The sequence below is a fragment of the Falco rusticolus genome, chromosome Z (genome assembly GCF_015220075.1).
Source record: "Falco rusticolus isolate bFalRus1 chromosome Z, bFalRus1.pri, whole genome shotgun sequence".
Taxonomy (NCBI): Eukaryota; Metazoa; Chordata; class Aves; order Falconiformes; family Falconidae; genus Falco; species Falco rusticolus.
In genome coordinates, this window is record NC_051210.1 from 66405230 (window position 1) to 66427392 (window position 22163).

A 22163-nucleotide genomic window follows, 5' to 3' on the forward strand; every position below is an offset into this window, starting at 1 on the left:
TTCTGTTTTCCTCTAGCATATCCAAAGGCACTGAGTGCAGCATTACACAACAGTTATTTACCTGAGAATATTTGGTACGTATAGTCTTTTGATATCCATTGTAAATGTAAATTGCTCCAGAGTTCTGGTTTTCCAGTGGTGCACCTATTACGACATCGTTAAAGCCATCCAAATCAATGTCTGCAAGCGTTGCGATTGCTGATCCAAAGCGAGCATTTTCTGTACCCTGGGGACCTTCCAAGAGTTCTTGTTGATCCAAAATTCCCTTTAAAAGAGAAAAAAGAAGAAAAAGCAAAAACACAGCTATCATTGCACCAGATTAGACACAGGAGTAGTATCTGTGTGCACTGTTTTTTGTTTCTGTTTTCCAGTACATTCCCCTTGGACTGCTCAACCCTGAATTCCTTCCCCATTGTATTGCCCATTCAGTTTGCATTATGTCTCAGAGTCTTGGCAAGCATTACACAGCAAAATCAAAGCATGCTATGCAAAGCACTAACAGCAAATATGACCATATGTATGAGGCTTAAATGCTCTCACTGTCCTCATCTGACTGTTCTGAAGGTTTCACAATACATTGAAAAATACAGTTTCCAGTTTTAGATTACCAGTTTTTATGCAGAGGGAATGGAAATTATGTAACTGGACATAATTCTTTGAAACAGAAATGGAATTTCCTAACTAAACTAATGCAAAAAACATGTGTCCAAATGCTAAACTCCTGACCTCTCCAGTGCCAATGAAGAAAGACTGAAGATCTTTACAGTTAAATAATCACATTTGCACTAGCTTAAATTCAACTCTCTGGCAAATATCGTTCTCAGTATCACACTGTGCTTAACACTTTAGAAATACCAGCCAAGTTATTTATTAAAAATTACTAGAAAAATATTACTTGCACAACATGGACAAGTTGCACAAATCCAAGTTCTTTAAAAAATAATAAAAGTTTATTCTTTAATTATTCTTAACTTTTAAGTAATTTTAAACCTAACATTTGATGAAGACTAAAAGTTGTAAGGAAAGTCTTCCCATTTATTTGGTTTTCAAAACATGAAAATAAAATCCTACAATTTTTCTTCTCTTCTGTATTTTGTGTCTAATTCCACAGTCACAAAGACCAATGTCAGCTGTCAGCCATACCACTTCCAGCACCTCCATCTATCTTGGAACTGCTTTAGGGTACAGTTTCCTGTTTCTCCAGGATGATCTGACTGTAAGCTGCCACTGAAGAGGACGGTCCTTCCTCTCTATTTATTTGATTGCAATTTACCTAGTAAAAAGGCCATGTTCCGTTTTCCCTGATGGAAGGCAGGTATTAATTTAATTTGCATATCCAGACATCCAATAATTGATTGAGAGACTGTTCAAAAGTGCCAGAGACTTCACGACTGTTAGTACGGACATTCTGAAAACACCTACTACAGGTCTGAGTAAAAAATACAGTCATTCAAGCATCAGACAGATAACTAGCTTCACTGAAGAAAGGAGACAATACGAGTAAAAGCAACCATCCAGTGTCAAAGTCTATGAAACAATGCAGAAAACTGGCAGAAGAGCATTTACTAGAACTGTTTTGGGAATACTGTTGGGTGTTGAACGAGATTTGCCAAAATGAAATGGAAAAAAATTCATTAAGGAAAGCCTTGAGCTAAGTTTTTCAGAGAAATGGTCAACCTTGTATTATATTTGTGTACAGTGCCTAGCACAGTGCCTAAAACCAAGACTGGGGAGCCACCTAGAGCAGCAGGCCCCTGGTCACTAACAGTGCTTAGCTATTAACTTGCCTAGTGACTCCATTTTGGTCTGTTCCAGCTGGCTTATTCCCAGATTACATGCACAAGCAAGTTCTGGGGAAAGTTTGCAGCTGCTCCTGAAAAGCAGAATAGGCGAGATCACACTGGGAAGGGCTCCATCTGCAGTCTTCTAACCAGGCAGGCTTGGCACCATTTACCCCTGCCCTTATGCCACACTCCGGGAAAAGTACAGGCTCCACTTCTGGTTAAAAAAAATCACTTGCAATATTTCTAATACTTTGAAAAAGACACACTAACAGTGACTTAGAGGCCCTGAAGAGATCCAGGGCCAAAGGCTTTTTAGCATGCATGGGGCCCATCTGCTTTGAAAGAAGTTAGCCCTAAGCAATGCTGGTTTGAGTTAGACTGCTGTACCAGTTGCTGCAGGGCCAGGGATTACTTTTCTGATCATTCTCAGATTTAACAGAACAGATACTGCCACTAAGTACTGCTGCAGTTTGGACTGCTTTTTCCTTGGTAAAACTGTAGCCCAGGGCACAAGAGTAAATCCCTCCAGCTGCAAATAAAAGTATCATCACTTATCATAGATGGGAGGCAGGAAGGCAATTCTAGTTTTGCTACAGTGCCACTCTTACCTTTGTGATGGCAAACATGTATACTCTCCCCTCCTCTTTCTTCAGGTCATTCATAAACATTGGTGCACCCACAAGCAGCACATCTGTCACAGAATCCCTGTTAACATCCACTGAACACACTACACTGCCAAAGTAGGAGCCAATCTGAAATCAGTAGTAAGAGAGTCATGTTTGTATGTGGATTTTGTAAAGCTTAATGTTTGAGCACCTGACTCAGAAAACTTACACCTAGAAATAGTCCAATACTAATAAATGAAACTGCCCACTGGAATGAAATTACTACATAATATACTCCACGGTTTGAAGAATCATATCCTTACCATGTCTCCACTGTTTCTGTCCAGTAGCTGCTGCTATGGCTTTTACCACTTGGCAATAAGAATGCAAACAGAAAATAAGCTATGGGAGGTATATTTTTTCACATTAAACAGGGCACATGAAACAATCCAACCCCTGATTTACTGTCAGATTTGTCTTACAAACAGAAAAAATCAAAACTATCTAAACTTACTGCTTTTTTCCCAAATGAAGTAAAAGAGAATGAGCTTCCAAATCTCTCTTTTGGTATTATCTACTTCACAGCTTCTCAGACAGAGTGGAGCTCACTGAGTCTCTCCCAATTAGGAGTGTTGACAGAATGATACATTAAGTGGCTTTGTATATTATCTTTTACCACTAATTGGTTGACTTCCTAAAATACTCTAGGAGTTACAGTTAACCTCATTGAAATAATCTAGTGGTAGAGAAAAGTTCAAGTGGATTCTAAATGCATTGCAAGAAAGAGGAATTTTCGAAACAAATGCTTTTCGATTTACTGCTGTGTTAATAAAAACAGATGCCTGCAAAATCTGCATTCATGACCAAAATATACTTGCCTGCTCGCCTCTCTGGGACTGCACAATTGCGATATTACCATTGCCGTCAACGTCATAAACCACTACTCTGCCAGTATAGTTGGATCTTGGTGCGCCAGCAACAAAATAGATGGAGCTCGGAGTTGAGAGAACAGCAACAGAATAACCTGGGGAGAGAAGCCAACATTTAACATGTGTAAGAGACCATGTCATCAGCTGGTTATCCATAAAGACACTGAGGGTGAGTCAATCTGGTATGTTAGTCGCAGAGAACAATGCTTCCAGACGGCAAGTTAAGTTGTCACACATGCATAAGATTCACTAGTCTTCTGGAGAGAACAATAACATACAAATCAAGTTGAAGCAGGTTTGCAGAATAGCATGGACAATAGTTCCACCTACTCAGTAAAATGTAGACCACAAAAATGCCGTGCTTGTAAAGGAGATAGGAAACAGAGTGCAAAGAGTATCCTTGGAATGAAGAAGTAAGAGAAACGTAAGATGAACATTTGGGGGTAGCCTTCAAACTAGGGAGGAGCACCTAGCTTTTGCAAAGCTTGCAGTGCATTTTCCCACAGCTCACCAAACCACAGCCCAGTGCTTTGGCTGAACAGAACAGGCTATATTAATAGTTTGTCAACTGAAGGGCTTAGGTTGATTGAGCTACTTTGAACATTTTAAACCTCATTCCCATTATTCTAACATTACTTGTTTTCAGGAAACATCTTTTAATACCTGCAAATATTTTAAACACGTATTAGCAATATACATCTAGCATTACTACATATTTTACATTTCTGTGGTTTAATTACAGGAGATTTATTTTAACAAAAGAAAACAAAATCATCCTTTATAAAGACTATAGTTAGACTGAATAACAGAATCCCTGTGACTGGTCAGAATATGCAGGTCTTTAGCAAGCTGCAGGACAACGTGAGGAGCACAGTCTAAAAGGATTATGCCCTGGTCATTATGTATACCAGTCTAATACTTGTGTTTAGACACTGTTTTTCTAGGGAGAGAACATCACTGGAGACTAGAATTTCAACAAGCAACACCAAACCAAGATTTTATTCTGCAAGTTAAGGCCACACACTTCCAACTGATACAGCATACAGCCATTTGAAGTGAGAGGGTACAGTGACAGAGGCCAGTCTAGCAAGCTGTGATGAGTTAGTTGCCCTTTTGTTTGGGCTCCCCCAAGCTGGTCAGAGAGGGCTGGTATGGAGAGTTCTTAGTCTGGGACAGAAGGAGGTAGAAGGGAAATGAAGGAACAGAAAAAGCAGTAGCATTGTTTTCTCCTAAAAGATTAAGGCCAATACTTTAAAAGTGCCTAGTGGAGAAGTGCTGAAAGGAAACGATCCGATCTTTCAGGTCTTATTCTAGAAAAGTGAGGAGTAGAAAGTCTGAAGAGGTCACACATGGAAAATGCTACTGCTTGTTAGGTTATGTTTAGATGTATTTGTTGTGTTGGATGCAAGTAATGCTAAGCCATATGGAAAAGAGCATGCTAATTGCAGAAATAGCATGCATTAAATAACTTCAAAGATAAGAAAGTCATAGGTGCTTTATATACTAGCATTCCTCAGAGATGAATGGCCAGAGCAGGCATGTTGTAGGTTTGCATAAAACATTTCAATGAACAGAGAAGACAAATCAACTGGCTTTAATGGATCACAAAAACATGTATCAGAAAAATATATGTGGGTTATAAATAAGACCTCTGTAAAACTGCAGCAATATTCAAAAAACTATAAAACAAACTGGAAAAGGCCAAGAAAAGAGTGAACACAGATGAAATGATAGAAAGTCAATCAGCTTCTCATCCACATGTAACTGGGGAAGTACATATGACTTCCTGAACTGAACAGGAAACACTGAAACAGAAGGTACCCATAATGATCAGTACAATACATGAAGAAGCCTTTTCAGATCCCATGAATTGTTATGTCTCCTTGACAAAGCCTGACTTTTTTTTCAGCTTACCGCACTGATATGAATAGAATTTTAAAAATACAATAAAGAATTCATTCAATGAACTGTTGACCAGTAAGTAAAATCTTTTTAGATGCAAAATTCTTTTAATATTCTCAAATCAGTTATTAACAGAGTCTGGCTACAGCAGAATTTTCCAAGTTCTTTAGTATCTTGCTAAAGGTTTGATACATTTCCAGATTTGTATTTCAGCCCCTTACCTAGGTAAGAGCTATGATTTCTGTCCTGGAGAATCTTCTCAAACACATGGCTTGGAAAGGTGGTGACTCTGTCTGAAGACTCCTGAACTACTGTTCCACTCCAGTCATAGGCCCCAACAGCACCCAGCAGCAGAATATCCTTTCAAAAACAAAAATCAACATTTCAGAAAAAACTATTTTAGAAAAGGTGTGAATGAAGCTGAAGTCACCATACGTGTCCTACATCACTGTGTTTAAGGCAGTGATGGTACAGTACAATGACTGCAAGCAGTTGACTAGAGCTGCTTATAGTTACCAATTACATGCAGGAATTTACTGACCTATTAAGAGGGATTATCATCCCTCTACTACAAGAGGGTAAGTGACTGCTTTAGCTCCCATGGCACTGCAATTCAAGATCAGATAGGTTTATTTGAACACTGTGATAATTTCCTAAACCTGTCCACCCTGGGGTTTGGCTTGCCCAGTCTATGCTTTTCTGCACTCACGATCTCAAATCTGAGGACACACAATTAAAACTGTAAGAAAAAGCCTAAGCCCCTTTTTTCACAACAAAAGTGTCAATGACAGCACACAAAAGCTGATGGAAAAAGATACAAAATTTCATCTTTTTTTAATTAAGGTGTCCTTGAGAAGACAGGTAAATCTATAATCCAAATTAATATGGCTTATTATATAGAATACTTAATACAGAAATACTTCATCTTAAAGACTGCTACACAGAAAACGAACTTAGTTTAGACTATTCATGTTATTAAAATTCTGTACTGAACTGAGATACCATTATAGAAAAAGGCAATAAAAATAGAATGTGTAATTTTCCTGAAGAACCCCCCAAATCTTTCTTAATTTTTGTCATTTCCTAGCTTCAACTGCTTGGTAAATTAAAACTTCAATTTGTGCAAATACAGAAGACTTTTAAAAAAATATTTCATTCATCTTTAAGGGCTATGAGAAATAACTTCCCTGCATTTTCAGTTGAAAACTCCTTGAGCCACAGTTGAATTTTACAAAAAGGACCTACTGGGTCAAGACAATCTTAAAACCGATCAGCATGAAAAATATATCTGATCTGCTATTCTTTGTAATTTCTAAGTGAAATATGCTTTAAACAAATACTATTAAATTTATAAATATTAGACAAATTCTTTTCAGACTTAATTTACTTGTATCTTGGTGACTGCCTAGAAATATACCAGCTTTTCAATATGGTTTCAATTCTTCGAAGTCATTCAACTGCAAAATACTAACTTAGAGCAATTGAATTTTTCATGCTACGTGAACTCAGAAATACTGAAATCATTGGATTAGAACATCTCAAAATCATTATGTGAAAGAAACTGTTACTCAACTTCACATACTAATGTATGTTTTTTCATTTCAGGTATGTACACCGTGATTAGAATCAATTTTTGTGTTATTCAAGTAAAAAAAAATAAGAAGGGTAATAGGACATCTCTGCTTGTAAAAAAATCTTAAAATTGGCCATGTGTTTTACGGTCTTATTTGTTCACTTCTAAGCATTCATGTCTATGTAATGACATCTATTGTACCATTACATAACTACATTCACATACCTTTTTTTGTGAGTAATATGCACTGAAGCCCACCTGTGACATTTCCATTTGGAATGTATCACCTTGATCTGTACCTGGTAAAAACAAACATTCACACATGGTTAACCCTATAAGAACCACACAACAGATCCAATCTTGCTGCCTCTGAGTGTAGGTACATAGGGACTGTACGTTATTTTTTCCAAATCCACTAATTCTGCTAAAACATTGCCAACATTTACAAACAAAAGAAATATGAGAGCTGATAAGCTGTAGACCATTGGAGGATTTAATGGCAAATTGGTAAGATGGAGACATTACGCTATGAGTCTCTTCCAAAGAAAGGCAGAAGATGATGATAAAGATGGTTTGAATCAATCTGCACAGTCTTGTCACTGTGGCTAATCCTTTTTTATGTTTCCTAGGAAGCACTAATAATACACTGAAATTAGCAGTTTTAATAACTGTATATTCACAACTTTCAAACAGAGTAAGAATGTTTATTTTCATATAGCACTTATAAATATTGTGCTAATGTTTTGAAATATACTGTGATAGCCAGGAATATTCCTAAACTAGATGGATAGGGCTTGGGTAATGGGAATTTGACAGAAGTACTCAGCAAAACCCAAGACAGGCAGCTCAACCTATTCCCTTGACTTGATTAGCAGCATGGGCCTGGTAAAGAAAAGATGGTAAAGAATAAACAAAGAAAGAGAAGGGAAGATTTCCCTGGGCACAGGAAGGTTGCAGCCATGAAAAGCCCCTTAGGGCAGGTCACAAGTCTTTCAAGCAAGTCTACATTTGACTTTAAAAAGCTGGCTTTTGAGAGGATGAAGTGCCTATGAGTTGCCTCTCAGCACCTTCCTCCAAAGAGTACACAGAGGACTGGGGTGATGCTAAGGATGGAGCCTGGTATGTGCCACACAGATTGCATTACTGTAGCTTTTCAGTTCTGTAATCAGCAACCTAGTCTTCTGATTTGCTTTTTAAATTTGCACTTGCTCAGCATTCACACAGGTGAATCTGACAAGCTTAAAGATACTTTTACTCCTGTTGGTAATAGCTCCAAATACATTTGAATGCTTATGGACAAACCTCCAGTAGATGCCTGAAGCGATGACTTGACATAATTTCAGCAGCTGGGATATTACCCACAAACTGCTGAAAATAACCTGAAGCTCAGGCTCCTTAGGGGTGAGTAGGGGGGGAACACCTATGCAAAACAGAGCCCTCCTGGGGAAAAGGGAGTAGACTTCAGCTGCCCCTCATTTCCACAGTACTACATTAAGGTGAAACTAAATAAAATTCTAGCATCAGCTGGGAGATTCTTATTTAATTTTTAGAGACACTGAATATTACCTTCAATACTAAAAGGCGCTCTCCAAGCGTTCCTCTTCTAGTAGTGCAGCCTCAGATGATACGTAAAGAAATACTTGTCTGTTGGATGACTAGCAATCCTTTGATTTCTTAATTAAGTTTTTAGTATCAGTTCATGCCTGATAAGTATCCAAAACCTTGCGTAAATGAAGAACAAAATAAGAGAGTGAAGGAAATCATGGTGTCACTCCATTTCCTTCTGTATTATTTAAGTAAATATCTACATATAAAAACCCAATTAAATTACATTTATTCATACAATTGAAATGTTTATCAGACTGTATACAAGTGACCATTCAGACAGGAAAAATAATAAATCAAGGCAAAGGAGAAAACCACCAAAATTGCTCAGGTAATACGTTTTAATTTTTCAGCCAGTTACAGACTAGTTTCACTAGTTTATAAAGATTAATTAACCTAGTTGCAGTCTCACCAGTGTAACAATGCATGCATATATAGCTTATGCACAGAACAAGCACTGTATACTACACAGCAAAATGACCTTATAAAAATTGCTAATATATACATAACTATAGTATTACTTACAGCAATGCCAAATCTGGTTATTGTCTTCATTGCATTTACCTATCACTGTTTCAAGTTGAGCCATCATGTGATTCACCATCTGTCACAACAACCATTACTTTTGTAGCTGTTGGACGTCCTCCGATTCAGGTGAGAAGGCATACTGTCTGTTACGAAATAGTGAATTTATCACATGTTAATTTATAATGGATGGAATTCAGTATATATACTGTGATGAATATGTCCATCACTAACTTAGAACAAGGTGCACTGCAGTGCTTTTTTCTTTGTTAATTAACAATTTGCAGTAAGAATTTTCAGTTATGCTCCTGATAGCTTCTTCTCAAATATCTGCTCAAAGAGCCATCAGAAATGTAATCAAGGAAGAAAACCACAAGTGAAAACACAAGTGGGACTGGATGGTATTTCTGACAGAAATGTACACTCCAGGGAAAACTATATACTTTTGTACAAATGTTTCTAAATAAAAAGGGTTTTTTTGTCAGACCTATCACTGTTTTGCAACATCAGAGTAACCAGGAATTGACTCCACCAAGGGCAAACAAAATAATGGCTCCTCAATATTACTGTAGATACTGACTCTGTCGAAGGCTGAGTCTGTTCCTAAAGAAAATTTTCAAGGCCATTTGATTCAGCATGTATTTTGGCCTAGAGTCCTATTGTTGATTCAACCACAAAACAGCATCTTCCTATTAAGAAACAGACCTGGTTTGTATACATATTCGAGTTATAACATGGGTTTAAGTTTTTGTATTTTTCATGCTGTCGGTGTTGCAGTGACAACTGATAAGAGATTTATTTTCTCTGCAATCAATCAAAGCCTGACCTGCAAACACAAATGTTACCACTGAACTCCTGCAAAATTTTACTTCCTTCAATGGTTTTGTATCCCACCTGAAAGTTTGTGCACAGTATTTGATGCACTGCCATGTCTAGACATCTTTGACAGCCCAAACAATTGTCAGGTACCAGAATTACTTTAATATAGGGTTTAACCCAACGGTTAAAGACATGCTTTTCAGCAAGTTTAGTTTACATACCCCTGTACTGTTCTGCATAGGGAACTGTAAATGTACCTGAAGGATTCTTCCTGGTGCTGGGAATGTCATCAGAGGCTCTGAGCGCATGCACTCCCAGTGGGAATGAAATTTAGGATGTGCTTGTTGCCTTGTAAGGCAAGTTAGAATAGTTGCACAGTAAACATCAATGTGTTTACCTTGCATTGTCAATGGCTTTGAAAGTATTAGTGAGATCTCCTCCCTTCTGGTATGTTCCCTCCATTGCTTTAACAACCTCATTCTTTGTTTGATACGTATTCAAGTTGAACACTACACGGGGATCATTAGCATACTGAATTAAACCCACCTATGCAATAAAGAAATTATGTTAGATTATCACACGTTACAATCAGTTACATAGAATCACAACATTTACTTATCAGGTTGGAGTAAAAGATCTGGAGATACACATGAGGTTATACTTTTTTAACATATAAACCAAATCGATAGTGACACGTTTGGAAAGCAAAGAAAGCTAAAATGCTCTTGCACCTTATGTCATTTATTATGGACTACAATATGTTAATGCAAACAACCTCAAACAGTAGGCATTAAATGTTTGCATGGTTACTTCTGGAAGAGCTGATGGATAGTAGTAACACAAGGAGCTCTGGGAAAAATGAGAAAATAAAAAAATATTCTACAAGCTGACAGCACCTCAATCTCATATCTTCTAAGGAAATCCCAAAGGTTAGTTACTTGACAGCACTGCAAACCCTATTTATTTTTAATACAGGTGAAGCTAATGACGTATGCTAGGATGTACATTTAGTATGAAAGAAAAAAAAAGAGAAGATGCTGAAGATGAAGTTCAGAAAGGACTGAACAGGAAGCCTTGCTTTTAAGCACCTCACTTCCAAAGTAGCCCAAGGAAGAAGGCAGCCTTTGGGAGAGAGATTTCCAGTGCCCCAGTTCTTGTCCCAGAACTGTTTATGGAAAATGGACAACTGTAAAGACAGAAAATGTTTAAAAAAAAGGCAATAAAATCTTCCTTACCATCATCACATTAAAAGGAAAATAGAACCCAAAGATCAGACAGTAACCAGGAAGAAAAATTCCTGTTTAAAAGATGCAGCAACTGGAAAGTAAGAGCTGTATGAAAAGCCCATTAAAAAATCTGTTCTATTTTTACCACATCCCCACAGACTATATTTAATTACTTTCACAACTAATGCTTGAAAAAGATCTGACTCCCCTAGATATAATCTGTTTAGTTGGTTTATGTTTTAAATCAAATTACTAATCCCTTTTGAAATAGGTCAGCTGTGAGATAAAATCCACCATATTGAAAGATATAGGACAACTGCATTATCTGTGGCTTTGAGGAGGAGGCACTGTAGTCACAATAAAGCACACTTAGTTTCCTTTAAAATTACTAATAAAACTCATTGCCTTTTTTTTCTTCTGGTGTTTCTCAGAGATGTCTTTGACTTACCTGCGTTTTGTTAAGGCCTATGTCTAATCCTTGTACAAATTTTTCAAAAATGCCCGCACTGCATCCATGGATAAATGCTATTTGACTCATCAAACCACCACCACATCTATGACAGAGGAACACTCTAAAACAAAAATAAAAGTGGACATTAAATGCACTTTCAGCCTCAATAGACTTACACCTCTTTGGCTAAATCCAGAAGTGCATACTTAGGTTTCACACAGGCAACGCTTCAGATTAGGAAGGTTTTGCCAGAGTGAGGACTACAGAAGTATATGCAGATTTTGAATCTCTGAATTCAGAGAAGTGACTCCATATTCATAACATCATTGGATCATGATTTGTCAGGCTTTGTGTGTCAATCATAGGACTTCGCTATTTGCACACACATTTTTTAAAAATCCCAAATTAAGTGTCTCTGAGACAATGTCCCTTGATTTTGTTTGATATATTTTTTTAACTGACTCTTTTGCACATGTTGTCTTACTTTGAACAGCAGGGAATAGCTTCTTAGGATCTGGAAACTTGGACTGATTTCTGAACAGACTCCTGTTGCATAGTATTGGCTTCCACACTGCTGTGCCCACAAGGGACCACAAGTCTTAAAAACAACAAAAAGAAAACTATATAAAATAACAATACTTGTCTCACCGTATCCATATACAAAAGCACAATAAGCAGGATTACAGGCATATAGGATCAGAGGAGCTCTTGGGTTATTAGGCCAAATCTCTTGCAATCACAGTGACAGTATAACCCTTTTCATACACTTTTTCACTGAAAGGATTTTCCATTCATGATCATTCTAGTGCTGCCTCCTGCAACATGGCCCCTTACAGACTATATGCAGCTATAGCATCTAGGGAGTGTGACTTGGTCTGCAAGGAAATATGCTGCTTTAAGCAACCTGCTCTACAGATTACTGGTTTAAAGTTGGGGTTGGTACTTGCACATCGCTTACAAGCATGCAGAGAAGTACTTCTATTAACCAGGAGGTGGCATCAGAGCCATGAGCATGGAGGACGCTGCTAAGACTCAGAGGAGCGTTTCTTGCAGTACGTCCTATGCCATCTACAGTGTGACCAGTCTGAAGAGTTCTGTGATCAGTGCACACACACACATTTATTAATTTGAGAAGCCTTTTTCCAAGGGAAATTCACTTTTCAGAAATTTACAAGTTAAAATTTCATCATCTCCAGTGAAGGTACAGCCTCACAGCATGCACAGTCAGTTTTAGCTGCAGCTTGCAAGGAGAAGTTTGGCCCTGGCCTCATGTACCCCTCAGCTGCATGTTTCATTGCTTTTTCGGGAAAATAATCTTGCTTCTTTGCTGAAAAGGATCTCTGTAAAAAGAAACGTTTTCAGCTGGATCAACCAGCTGCTTGCACAATAGCCACACCTTTGATATTAGAAGGATAGGTACAAAAGTACCTAGACAAAAAGACAGATACTGAGACGGTTATTCTGCCATGAGGGTATTTCTTTTTAAAAGAAAGTCATGATAGGAACTCAAGTTAAAAACATAACCTCTGTCCAACAGTTCTGAAAGAAATGATAACTTCATTACATACACTGTCTGATTGCCCTATGCATATGGAGAGGCTGGAAAACAGAAAATGCACCAACTCTATTTAGAAAAAGAAGAGAAAGTGAACAGCACTATCACTCTTTTCTCAATAAGATTGAAAAAAAGGTAATTAAAGGCAGAAGTAAATGGAAAACAAGTGAAATCACACACTGATTTACCAGTAGCAGACCACATCAAACTATCCTAATGTTATTTGATAAGATGGCAGATTTTCATGACAAGACAAAAGAAGTGTATCTCTGTTATTGATCTTGAGATAAGTGCTCTTTTACCTGCTGCATGGGGCATGACTAGACTTCCTGGAAAAGACGGATATTTACAGAGGTGAGAGGTACAAAATAAATATCTATATTGGTAACTATGAATCTGAAGGAGGGTTACTAGTCTTTATTTTTAATTTAAAGTACTTTTTAGATCAATATTATTTGCCCATTTTCTATTTTTCTTTTATTAATGCTAACTCATTGGAGCAGAAAATACAGATGTTCCAATAAACTTTGCCAATCTTCACTTTAAAAAATAAGGGAAAAGCTCTAATGTTCTAGAATTGTTAAAGGCAGACATTTAAGATGTATCATTAAAGCAGGGGTAAACTCAGAGATCACTTATCAAGAACTGATGAACTTGAAAAGCGGAGTACTAGAAAGGGGCACAGACTTGCTCTTAAGGACTAATGTTAAGAAATGTGGACATAAACTGGGAGCTCATTGAGTGGAAGAGAGAGGAGCAGATGGATTGGGCACTGGCTGACTGGCTGACCATAAGCATGCAGCCCACAAAGCAAATATGGCCTAAAGACAGGTGAAAAGAAGCACCTGCAGTTGAAAGAGGGAAATACTGAACACTATATAGTATCCTGGAAAGACTCATGTGGAATACATAGATCCAGTCATTCGTGTTGGAGAGAGGTGCATTTTAAAAAGCACATTTCAGCCAAAAAACTATTTGTTTGTTTGTAAAGCAAAGGACAAAGGAGAATGATTGTGGGGTGTTAAATACAGAAGGAGATTTTATTTGTAGGGAGATGGGAGCTGTTTCTTTCAAATAAAGGCACAGCACTGCCCCAACAACAAACGGACAGAAACTTCAATCAGAAATACAGAAAAAAGTTGTTAGCCATCAGTAAAATTCTTAAGCACCGTTCCAACAGGGCTAAGCACGCCTCAGAAAAATGTAATTAGCCTGCGGAAATGACTGCCCTGTACTTGGGATACCTGTGAGAAGCCATCACATGGCATCACACAGCAGAATCAGCAGAACTCATGTGCTATGGCACAGACACACCAGGCTGGGTCACGCTCTGGCCAAGCAGCGCAGGTATGCAGCACAGACTGGTGCAAGCGCATGGAGGCTGAGAGAGAAGCAGCCACTGGAGGAAGGAGCATATGAGGCTGGGAGGAGGAAGGCCTGAGCATAGCTCAGAGTCCATCAGAGGCCAGCTGCCACACAGCATCTCGGAGGAAAGTCCTGCCTGGCAGCAGCTTGTAATTACAAGCAGACACCTTTCGCTTGTTGTCTAATACTTGCCACAACTAAGCCACGGGGCTTTTGGTATTTGTTGAGGTTGAGTCAGATAAGCACCTGCGTCCAGTACCCCATTCTCCACATGTCAAAAAATACTCCTGTTGCCAGCGAGTTCATGTCTTAGCACTGAACTTTTTTTGTTGTTGTTACTTTATGCTATTTAATGAGAGTCAATCAACATATGGATCAAGAAATCTTTTAACTGAGAGAATGTCAAGTATTACAACAAAATACAAGTTTTCCTGCTAAGGTTTTTAAATCACAGCAATTACTGATACTGCTCAGAAGTAGGTATGCATACACTGTATAACAGCAATTAAAGGTATTAGGCATAAGATATCAGTATCTTCTTAAACCAACAATCAAGCAGAGCACTGTGGCTGTACTTTGAAGTGATGATTAACTTTATTAATTCCAAGAAAACTGCTGGAAAGGTTGGAATTAGACCTACTTTAAAGTATCTCAGAGAACCACGCTATGTGGTAATAAAGATAACAAATATTTGAATACTTTTGCGATTACTAGGAAGATGAACTGAAAACCACAAAGCTTAAAGTGAGCCTCAAAGGTTTTTTGTCTGTAGTTTATTTTTTCACTTAATTACTGCATATGCCCACAATGTATGCATCAAACTGGAATCCACCTACAGTGTAGCAGTTTTCATGCTTACAGTTAAGACTGTAAAAAAGGATATTAAACTTCCTTTCAATTATGAAATGTGTTTTACAGGTTCCAAGGAGAGTGGTTTGCAGAATATACACATAGAAAATGCATCTTCCTCCAGCTCACTAACCAAATTCAACATATCGCAGATCCACGGGACTAGAAATCCTAAAATCCCAGAACACTCACTATGCAAGTACACATGGTGGCAAAGAGATCCCATACTGTCTTTTGAAAGCATGATCAGATCTTCACCAGATTTCCTTAAAGATGTCCATGGTGGAAATACTCTTGCCTATGCTGTCTGACTTAAATTGCAGACTCTTTTAATTATATGTTCTTCCGTAGCATATATAGATAATGACAAAAGAGTGAATTCAATTTTCCTGATTTTGGCCCTAAGCAATGACAGGGATGGAATATTTTAAAATATGCAAAATATGTATTAATCTATGCCACATAAAAATACATTTGGCTTGCTCTTATAAAAAAATGGAGAATTCTAGTTTCTTCACTCTCCTCAGGAATTTCTGTATGTCGTGAATACATCCTCAATACGTACCAAAAATCCTCCTGTTTTTGAGTTCTGTATTAGAGTCAAACCAAGGTTCATATCTTCCTTTATCTCAGTCACATTTGGAATATATTTAAAGCTGAAATAAAAAGAGAATAAGTCATGACAGATAGTAAATAAGATGTAGAAGCGATTTACTAAGTTAGAATTCCTTTTCAAAAGCTTGATTTCTCAGAATCTAAGATGACTTTTCCAAATGGCTGCATACACTGAGGCAAAAGAAACAAAAGCTAATCTTTGTCAAAAATCTGCTAACCATTAACTGTAGACATGAATTAAGTATGGCCATTTAGAGTACCTGCCCTCACCAGAGCTGAAGGCAAAAGAGAGGAAGAAACAGTGACCTATTGGTATTTTTGGCTGCCTGAGTAGCTGCAGCCAAGCAGCTATTACGTTCCTCAGGACACCGGACTCCTGTATCTAGTATCAGGCTTTAGAGAAAAACCTGGAAGGAGTGGTGGAGGACAGAAATGCTCTGCATCACACACCGAACATAAAGTAGGCATCAGCACATTCCCCCACCCCGTATTTTCACTGTATCCAAAAGTGAATCCCATTTTATACTTAGTTTGGAAACACATACAGAGGCAGAAAAGGCTTCATACCCACTCACATACTTGTCCCTCACGCACTCCACATTTCCAGGTTCTCCTGTGCATACCCAGTGTGGCGCCACCCACCTGATGCCTGGACCTGAGGCTCCCCTAAGCTGGCTGGTCCAGATGAAAGTTTGCTAGTGAACGTACACACACGTGCACCTCTTTTGGGGAAGATCCAGACACTTCCCCCCCGGCCCCAAACCCCCTCCCTCCCTCTGCTGCCAGCCTGCACCAGCCCTGGGCTGTGACCCATGGTCCTGCTCCAGCTGCCAGCACAGAGCCCCTAATGACATGGTGCCCTCCCTGTGTCCCTCCCCAGCAGCTGGTTTGGACAGACACCATTCTGCCCTTTAGCTGGAGGTTAAAGCTGCCAGTTGCTCCAGGAGCTGACTCTGACAGCCAGCAGCTCCAGCAGCTGGCACCACAGGCTGGGGCACCCATACCCCAGCACAGCTCCAGCGGCAGGCACTGATTTTTGCTCACATACACATGGGGCTCACCAGTAGCTGGCACCGAGTCCTCACAACACACTCACTCACACACCCCCACCCCCCACCCCCACAGACAGTGTGATTATGCAGAGAGATAGTTAAGAAAGATTAAATAGATTGATTGGCCTGGTACAAAAACAAGGAAAACTGAACACTTGTAGCAAGACATTATTCATTACAACTTACCTTGTAAATTCAATTTTTCACATGGTCTTGGATGACCAACAGGACATGCATAGATATCTCCAGTTCTGTTAGCAGGATAGCCACTCCAGGGTGGAGCCAACCAACAACCTAAGTAACAGGAGCTTCATTAAGTCATTAATGATACTGGAAAAGTTCAGCAGCATTCTTGCACAGCACACTGTAGGTAACAGGTTAAAGAGGCTTTTATCAGATATAGCACCTGAGGCATTCAGGAGTCTTCTCCAGAATTCAGAAGCTTTCGGGCATTCAGAAGCTTTACTTGCATGTTAATACACTGGATTCACCAGGGGCAAATTCAGTGGAGAAGCCTCTAGGGATTAGGGTACGTCAACTATGTATACAGTTTTTTCTGTGAGATTATGTTGTAGTGTAGATAATATAGCAAAGATACAATATACAGTTGCATACAAATCTAGAAGTGTACACATTGGGACTGAGAGACAAAAAATTATTGTCCTGTCAGTTAATGGTTAACTGATTCCTTTTAGTTATTCTTTTAACCAATAAGAAGCATTTCCTACAGGATCTCAGCAACAGTCAATGCTTATGTCTGAGCTTGAACACTACCACACTTGACAACACTGAGTCAGAAAGAAATACTGCAGGTGGTAACAGTCTGCTGCATGAAATATTTGATCCTGAACAAGAAAGTTAAGACTTACGGTAACTTGTGCCTACAATACACGTGATTCACTTTCTCTGACTCATTCCCTCATCTGCCCTAAGGTTTCCCTTTCAACATCTGCTTCTCAACCCCTTTAATTTTATCTGAAAGCCTTCACAAAATGGGTTAATTCACCCCCCTTTAATTTTTATCTGAAAGCCTTCACAAAATGGATTCATTCACCCCCTAGAACCTGCTTAAGAACACCTACTTTTCAGCACAACTCTCTGAGAGTGAAACCACCAGGCAGTATAAGGCTGTGTATGGCTGGAAGAGATGGACAATTCTTTATAGTTTAACATGCAGTGAAATAAGGGTAAGCCAAAACCAACCTAAAAGATGATCTCAAAGAATATGAAAAAATGGAAGATTATTAGAAAGCAAGGACTGTGGGTATTTGCTCCAGGAGCAATATGACTTTTCTTTCATACAGAACAGTCTATGGTAGTGATAAATGCATTTATGGGACCAAAAGGGCAAGCAATGGGACTCTAGAGTACAGAACACGGAGTTTCATAAAAAGCCATCTTTTTTAGTTGGTCAATAGGTTGCTAAAAGCTAAATTGTCATTCTAAAATTTTACAGGTAGCTAATGCAAATACCTTGCACTATAAACACATTTTATAAAGTTATTATGTTTCAAAGCAATTGCTATATATCATATTAACTTTCCAGGGACCATCTGATTTTACTGCTGCAATTTTAAAACTAGTTTCAATACAAAGCTTTGATAAAAAAAAAACACACAAAAAACAAACCAAACAAACCAACTTTGACAGTTTTAGAGCACAAGCAAGAGTTTGAGTCCTTTTTAGCTTTCTCAAAGACATACTGCTAACTGCATTTTTTTAGTTCATATCAATTAAACACAAACTCAAAAGCACAGATAATGTTACTCTGTTTTACCAGTTTAGATGGGGGTAACTTCAGATTCTACTTTCTATGTGTCAGAATATCTCAAAAATACTACCTTCTTCTCAATTACCTTGTTGAAAAACAGTGATTATGCAGGCAGCAAGAACAGGATTTCATGTACTTTTAGCATCTCTAAACCTGCAATTCTGGTTCATATAAATACCTCTCTATATAAATGCAGCATATGTTACACTACCTGTGAGGAGGCCTCTGATCTTCTTGTTATTTTCTGAGCCATATAGCCTTTCCTGCACAGTGGAAACCAGAACTACCATAGCTCAGGACTAAATAACCAGAACTCATGAGAAACTACTCCACTGGTCACGTGCTGACAGATGATACAACCTGCTAACACTTGCAGTAACACAGTGGGCTGGAGTGGATCAATGGTGACTGACAGGAGGAAGACATGGTGCTACAGTCTGCCTCCTTGTTACGTACCATGGAGTTATTTACAGTTGTAAAATGCTAACTGGGGTGGATGGAGAAGAAAGGGCTAACAGTTTTTGTGGAAACAGAAAACAGTTTTAAAAAGGATGGCAGTACTGCATGTGTAGTACCTGAAACTTGAATTGCTTTTCAGCATTAACTAAGCTGAACGTTGCGCTGTGTACATTTATAAATATTTTAATGTTTTTCCTGCGTTTTCCATAAGGCAAATATATCTCAGAGTCCCTGCTGGAGAAGAGCTACTGTTCAAAGACTGAGCTTAATGGATCTTGGAAGCACCCCCTGCTCTACTCCATCCAGTCAGGAAACACCGTACATCTCTGCATGGCACTGGCATCGCTCTGCAGCCATGGGTTATCCTGAAGCCCAAAGCACACTGTTTCATTTACAGAGTGAGAATGAGAGGAGAAAAGGAGGAGAAGCATCCCTGAGCACTAGCTGAGCCCATATCCCAGCCTAACTACAACCCTCACCCTTGCTATTGGCATGAACTAGAGACAAAACCCATGAACAGAGTTTAGAAACTTGCCCTTTCAGCATGCATATTTGCACTCACTCCATGGGCTTTATGCTGCTCAGCCAGTCATGTGGGCTCCAACCTCAACATGAATTCCAAGGCAGACATCTATTTATGCCAAGGAACCATCACTTTTTACACCCAATCCACTTCTAGAACTTTATATTCACAATTGTATTTTACTTCCGCTAGCCCTAAAACTAACCTTGTAGCTGTTGCATGGCACAAATGGAAAAATGCAAGCCACACAAGACAAACCCTTCTAATTTTAAACACAAATATAAATGCATGCCCACTATGCCCAAAGCAAACAATTTTGTTTTTCATTTAGCTTGCACTGGTCATATTTTACTGGAAGTTATTAGACCCTTTGCTGTATTAACTTTCATTGTAGATTTGTAGGGTCTGTCAAATCTCCATATTGTAGCCATGCTGTGGGCAAAAAAATCACACTCACACAGAATTTAACACTTAGAACTGACTATTACTGACATTGTGATTTTCAGAAATGAACAGAGCTATTAAACCCCTTCCCTTGTTTGATTTAATTAGTCTAACCTGCCATCATAGCTCCTTAGAAAAAGTTATTAACCAACTTCTGCCAAGCCTAGCCCTCTACTTTTAATTTCCAACCTCAATAATTAAGTAATTTCCTAGGACCTTTATTTTCTTTTATCCTGAGCCTTACTTAAGTTTAAAACTAGCCTTAATCTATATTAGAAATCAACGTCCTACTTGCCTTTGAAAATTAACATAAACCATTACAAGTAGGGAGTTACACAATGCTGCTCTGGGAAAAGGCATGTGTATCTTCCCAAAACATCAGAAGTACAAGAAAGCAGGAGATCTGGCTAGCATCCTGCTAACTACAAAAGTATTTTTTACTGTAATTAAACAGGATGCACATGAAGCAGAGTGAAACAGAATGTATCAGAAAAGAATGCAATAAATGAGTATTAAAATACTTCAAAATGCTGGTTTCCAAATAAACTGTTACCATGTACAGTGTATTAAGGGTCTTTTTCAGCCATGAGTTACATATTTATTTTTACAAAACTTCCTTATGTATTCTTGTAGACTATCTTTACACAATACTATAGTGATTAGCATGTAATATTGCCTCTGATTTTATTATTCAGCTCCTTAATCAGTCTCCAACACTGTATACAAAGCAATGGAACTACATGAAGTCAAATAAAGTTCAGCAGCAATGCCATACCACACAGGCTGCAGGAGTGGCAGATCAAAGTGCAACAGGAATTATTTCTGGGAAATTACACCATGACAAAGCTAGTAAATGGCAAAGTGTGACGTAGCAGAAAACAAAATCAGAATTCATGGTGAAGGGCTGAATTCCCAGCTGTTGTGAAAGCATGTTTTATATTTTCTGGTTTTCTTTTTTTTTTTTTTCCCCATGCATTTGCTCTTTAGTGTGTTTTTTTAAACACAAAGATGGCTAATAGGAAAAAGAAAAATAAAAGCAGAAAAGGACCTCTTAATCATCTGGCCCTTTCCCTTACAATTACAGGAAGTGATAAATAGATATGAAGAAAACTCTTTGCTTTCATAGATGCTTCTCTGCACACCACAAAACACTCATCACGATCTGAAACTTTCGAACCTTTGAACAAAAGACTCAATATTTTAAAAATTACAGTGAGCTATGGCAAGAGGATTTGACTGACAAACTTAAAAGGCCTAGAAGACAGAAGCCAGAGCTGCTTCTCCAAGCAGGAAAAAAGAAAACCATAGGGCATGCAGACAGGACAGCAAAAGCATTAGAAGTGCTGCTGGCACTGAAAAGACAAAGCTGTAACAACGGCAGCATTTTGTTTAGGAAAAAAAAAAAAGTTGGCAGAAATTGCCTTCCTCATTAAAATCAGAAGGCTTTGGAAATGTATTGATTTCAGCAAAAGTTGCTACAGAAATGTATCTTTTCAGTAAAACATCTTATTGGTCTGAAGAGGCAACACACCACCTCTGGAGAAAGGCTGTTGGGCTTTGATGACCAGTGAGCAGTACGCAGTGATTTTTAAAACTATTTAGTAGTGCAATGATTATCTGATACATCAGTAAGGGCAGTGCATATTATGGTGTCATTACTGACCAAAGTATTTCAGAAAAGAAAAATCCCGTAATACAAATTCCAAAACAAAATTTAAAGATTTGAAATCCTAAGCACACAGACACCACTGAGCAGGGTGGCTGCAACTTGATACCAAACAGTACCTCAACAGCAGACAGATTTTCGTTCTGTTGTGGGATGTATCCACAGACTCAAAGACACATATGGGTAGGAAAAAAAACATTTTAATAGCTACATGCAGCTATTGAATCTTATTCACCTGAGACAGATATCAAACCAAATCTCAGCATGGAGTAAATACTGTTCTCTTTGCAGAACGTACTATCAGCTGCAGTTCAGGGCATGCACATTCCAGGTGAACTTGACGGTACAATCAGCCTTTCTGAAAGATTACATTTATAAAATAACAGAATTTGGTCTCAATTTACGGTTCAAATACAGCTGACCTCATGACAGGGGGAACCAGAGC

At 38.4% G+C, this 22163-nt stretch overlaps 1 protein-coding gene across 1 annotated transcript in view; it reads right to left on the bottom strand.

Moving 5' to 3' along the window:
* ITGA2 (integrin subunit alpha 2) overlaps positions 1-22163 on the bottom strand; it is a 70516-nt gene that overhangs the window by 24233 nt on the left and 24120 nt on the right. The window contains 19 exon segments of the mRNA XM_037373591.1: positions 62-265; positions 2393-2536; positions 3268-3413; positions 5442-5580; positions 7019-7125; positions 8388-8423; positions 8426-8496; positions 8904-8942; positions 8944-8979; positions 8981-9047; positions 9050-9069; positions 10140-10288; positions 11417-11480; positions 11482-11508; positions 11510-11538; positions 11904-12017; positions 15754-15844; positions 17038-17132; positions 17134-17149. Coding sequence (XP_037229488.1) covers positions 62-265; positions 2393-2536; positions 3268-3413; positions 5442-5580; positions 7019-7125; positions 8388-8423; positions 8426-8496; positions 8904-8942; positions 8944-8979; positions 8981-9047; positions 9050-9069; positions 10140-10288; positions 11417-11480; positions 11482-11508; positions 11510-11538; positions 11904-12017; positions 15754-15844; positions 17038-17132; positions 17134-17149 — 1594 coding nt within the window.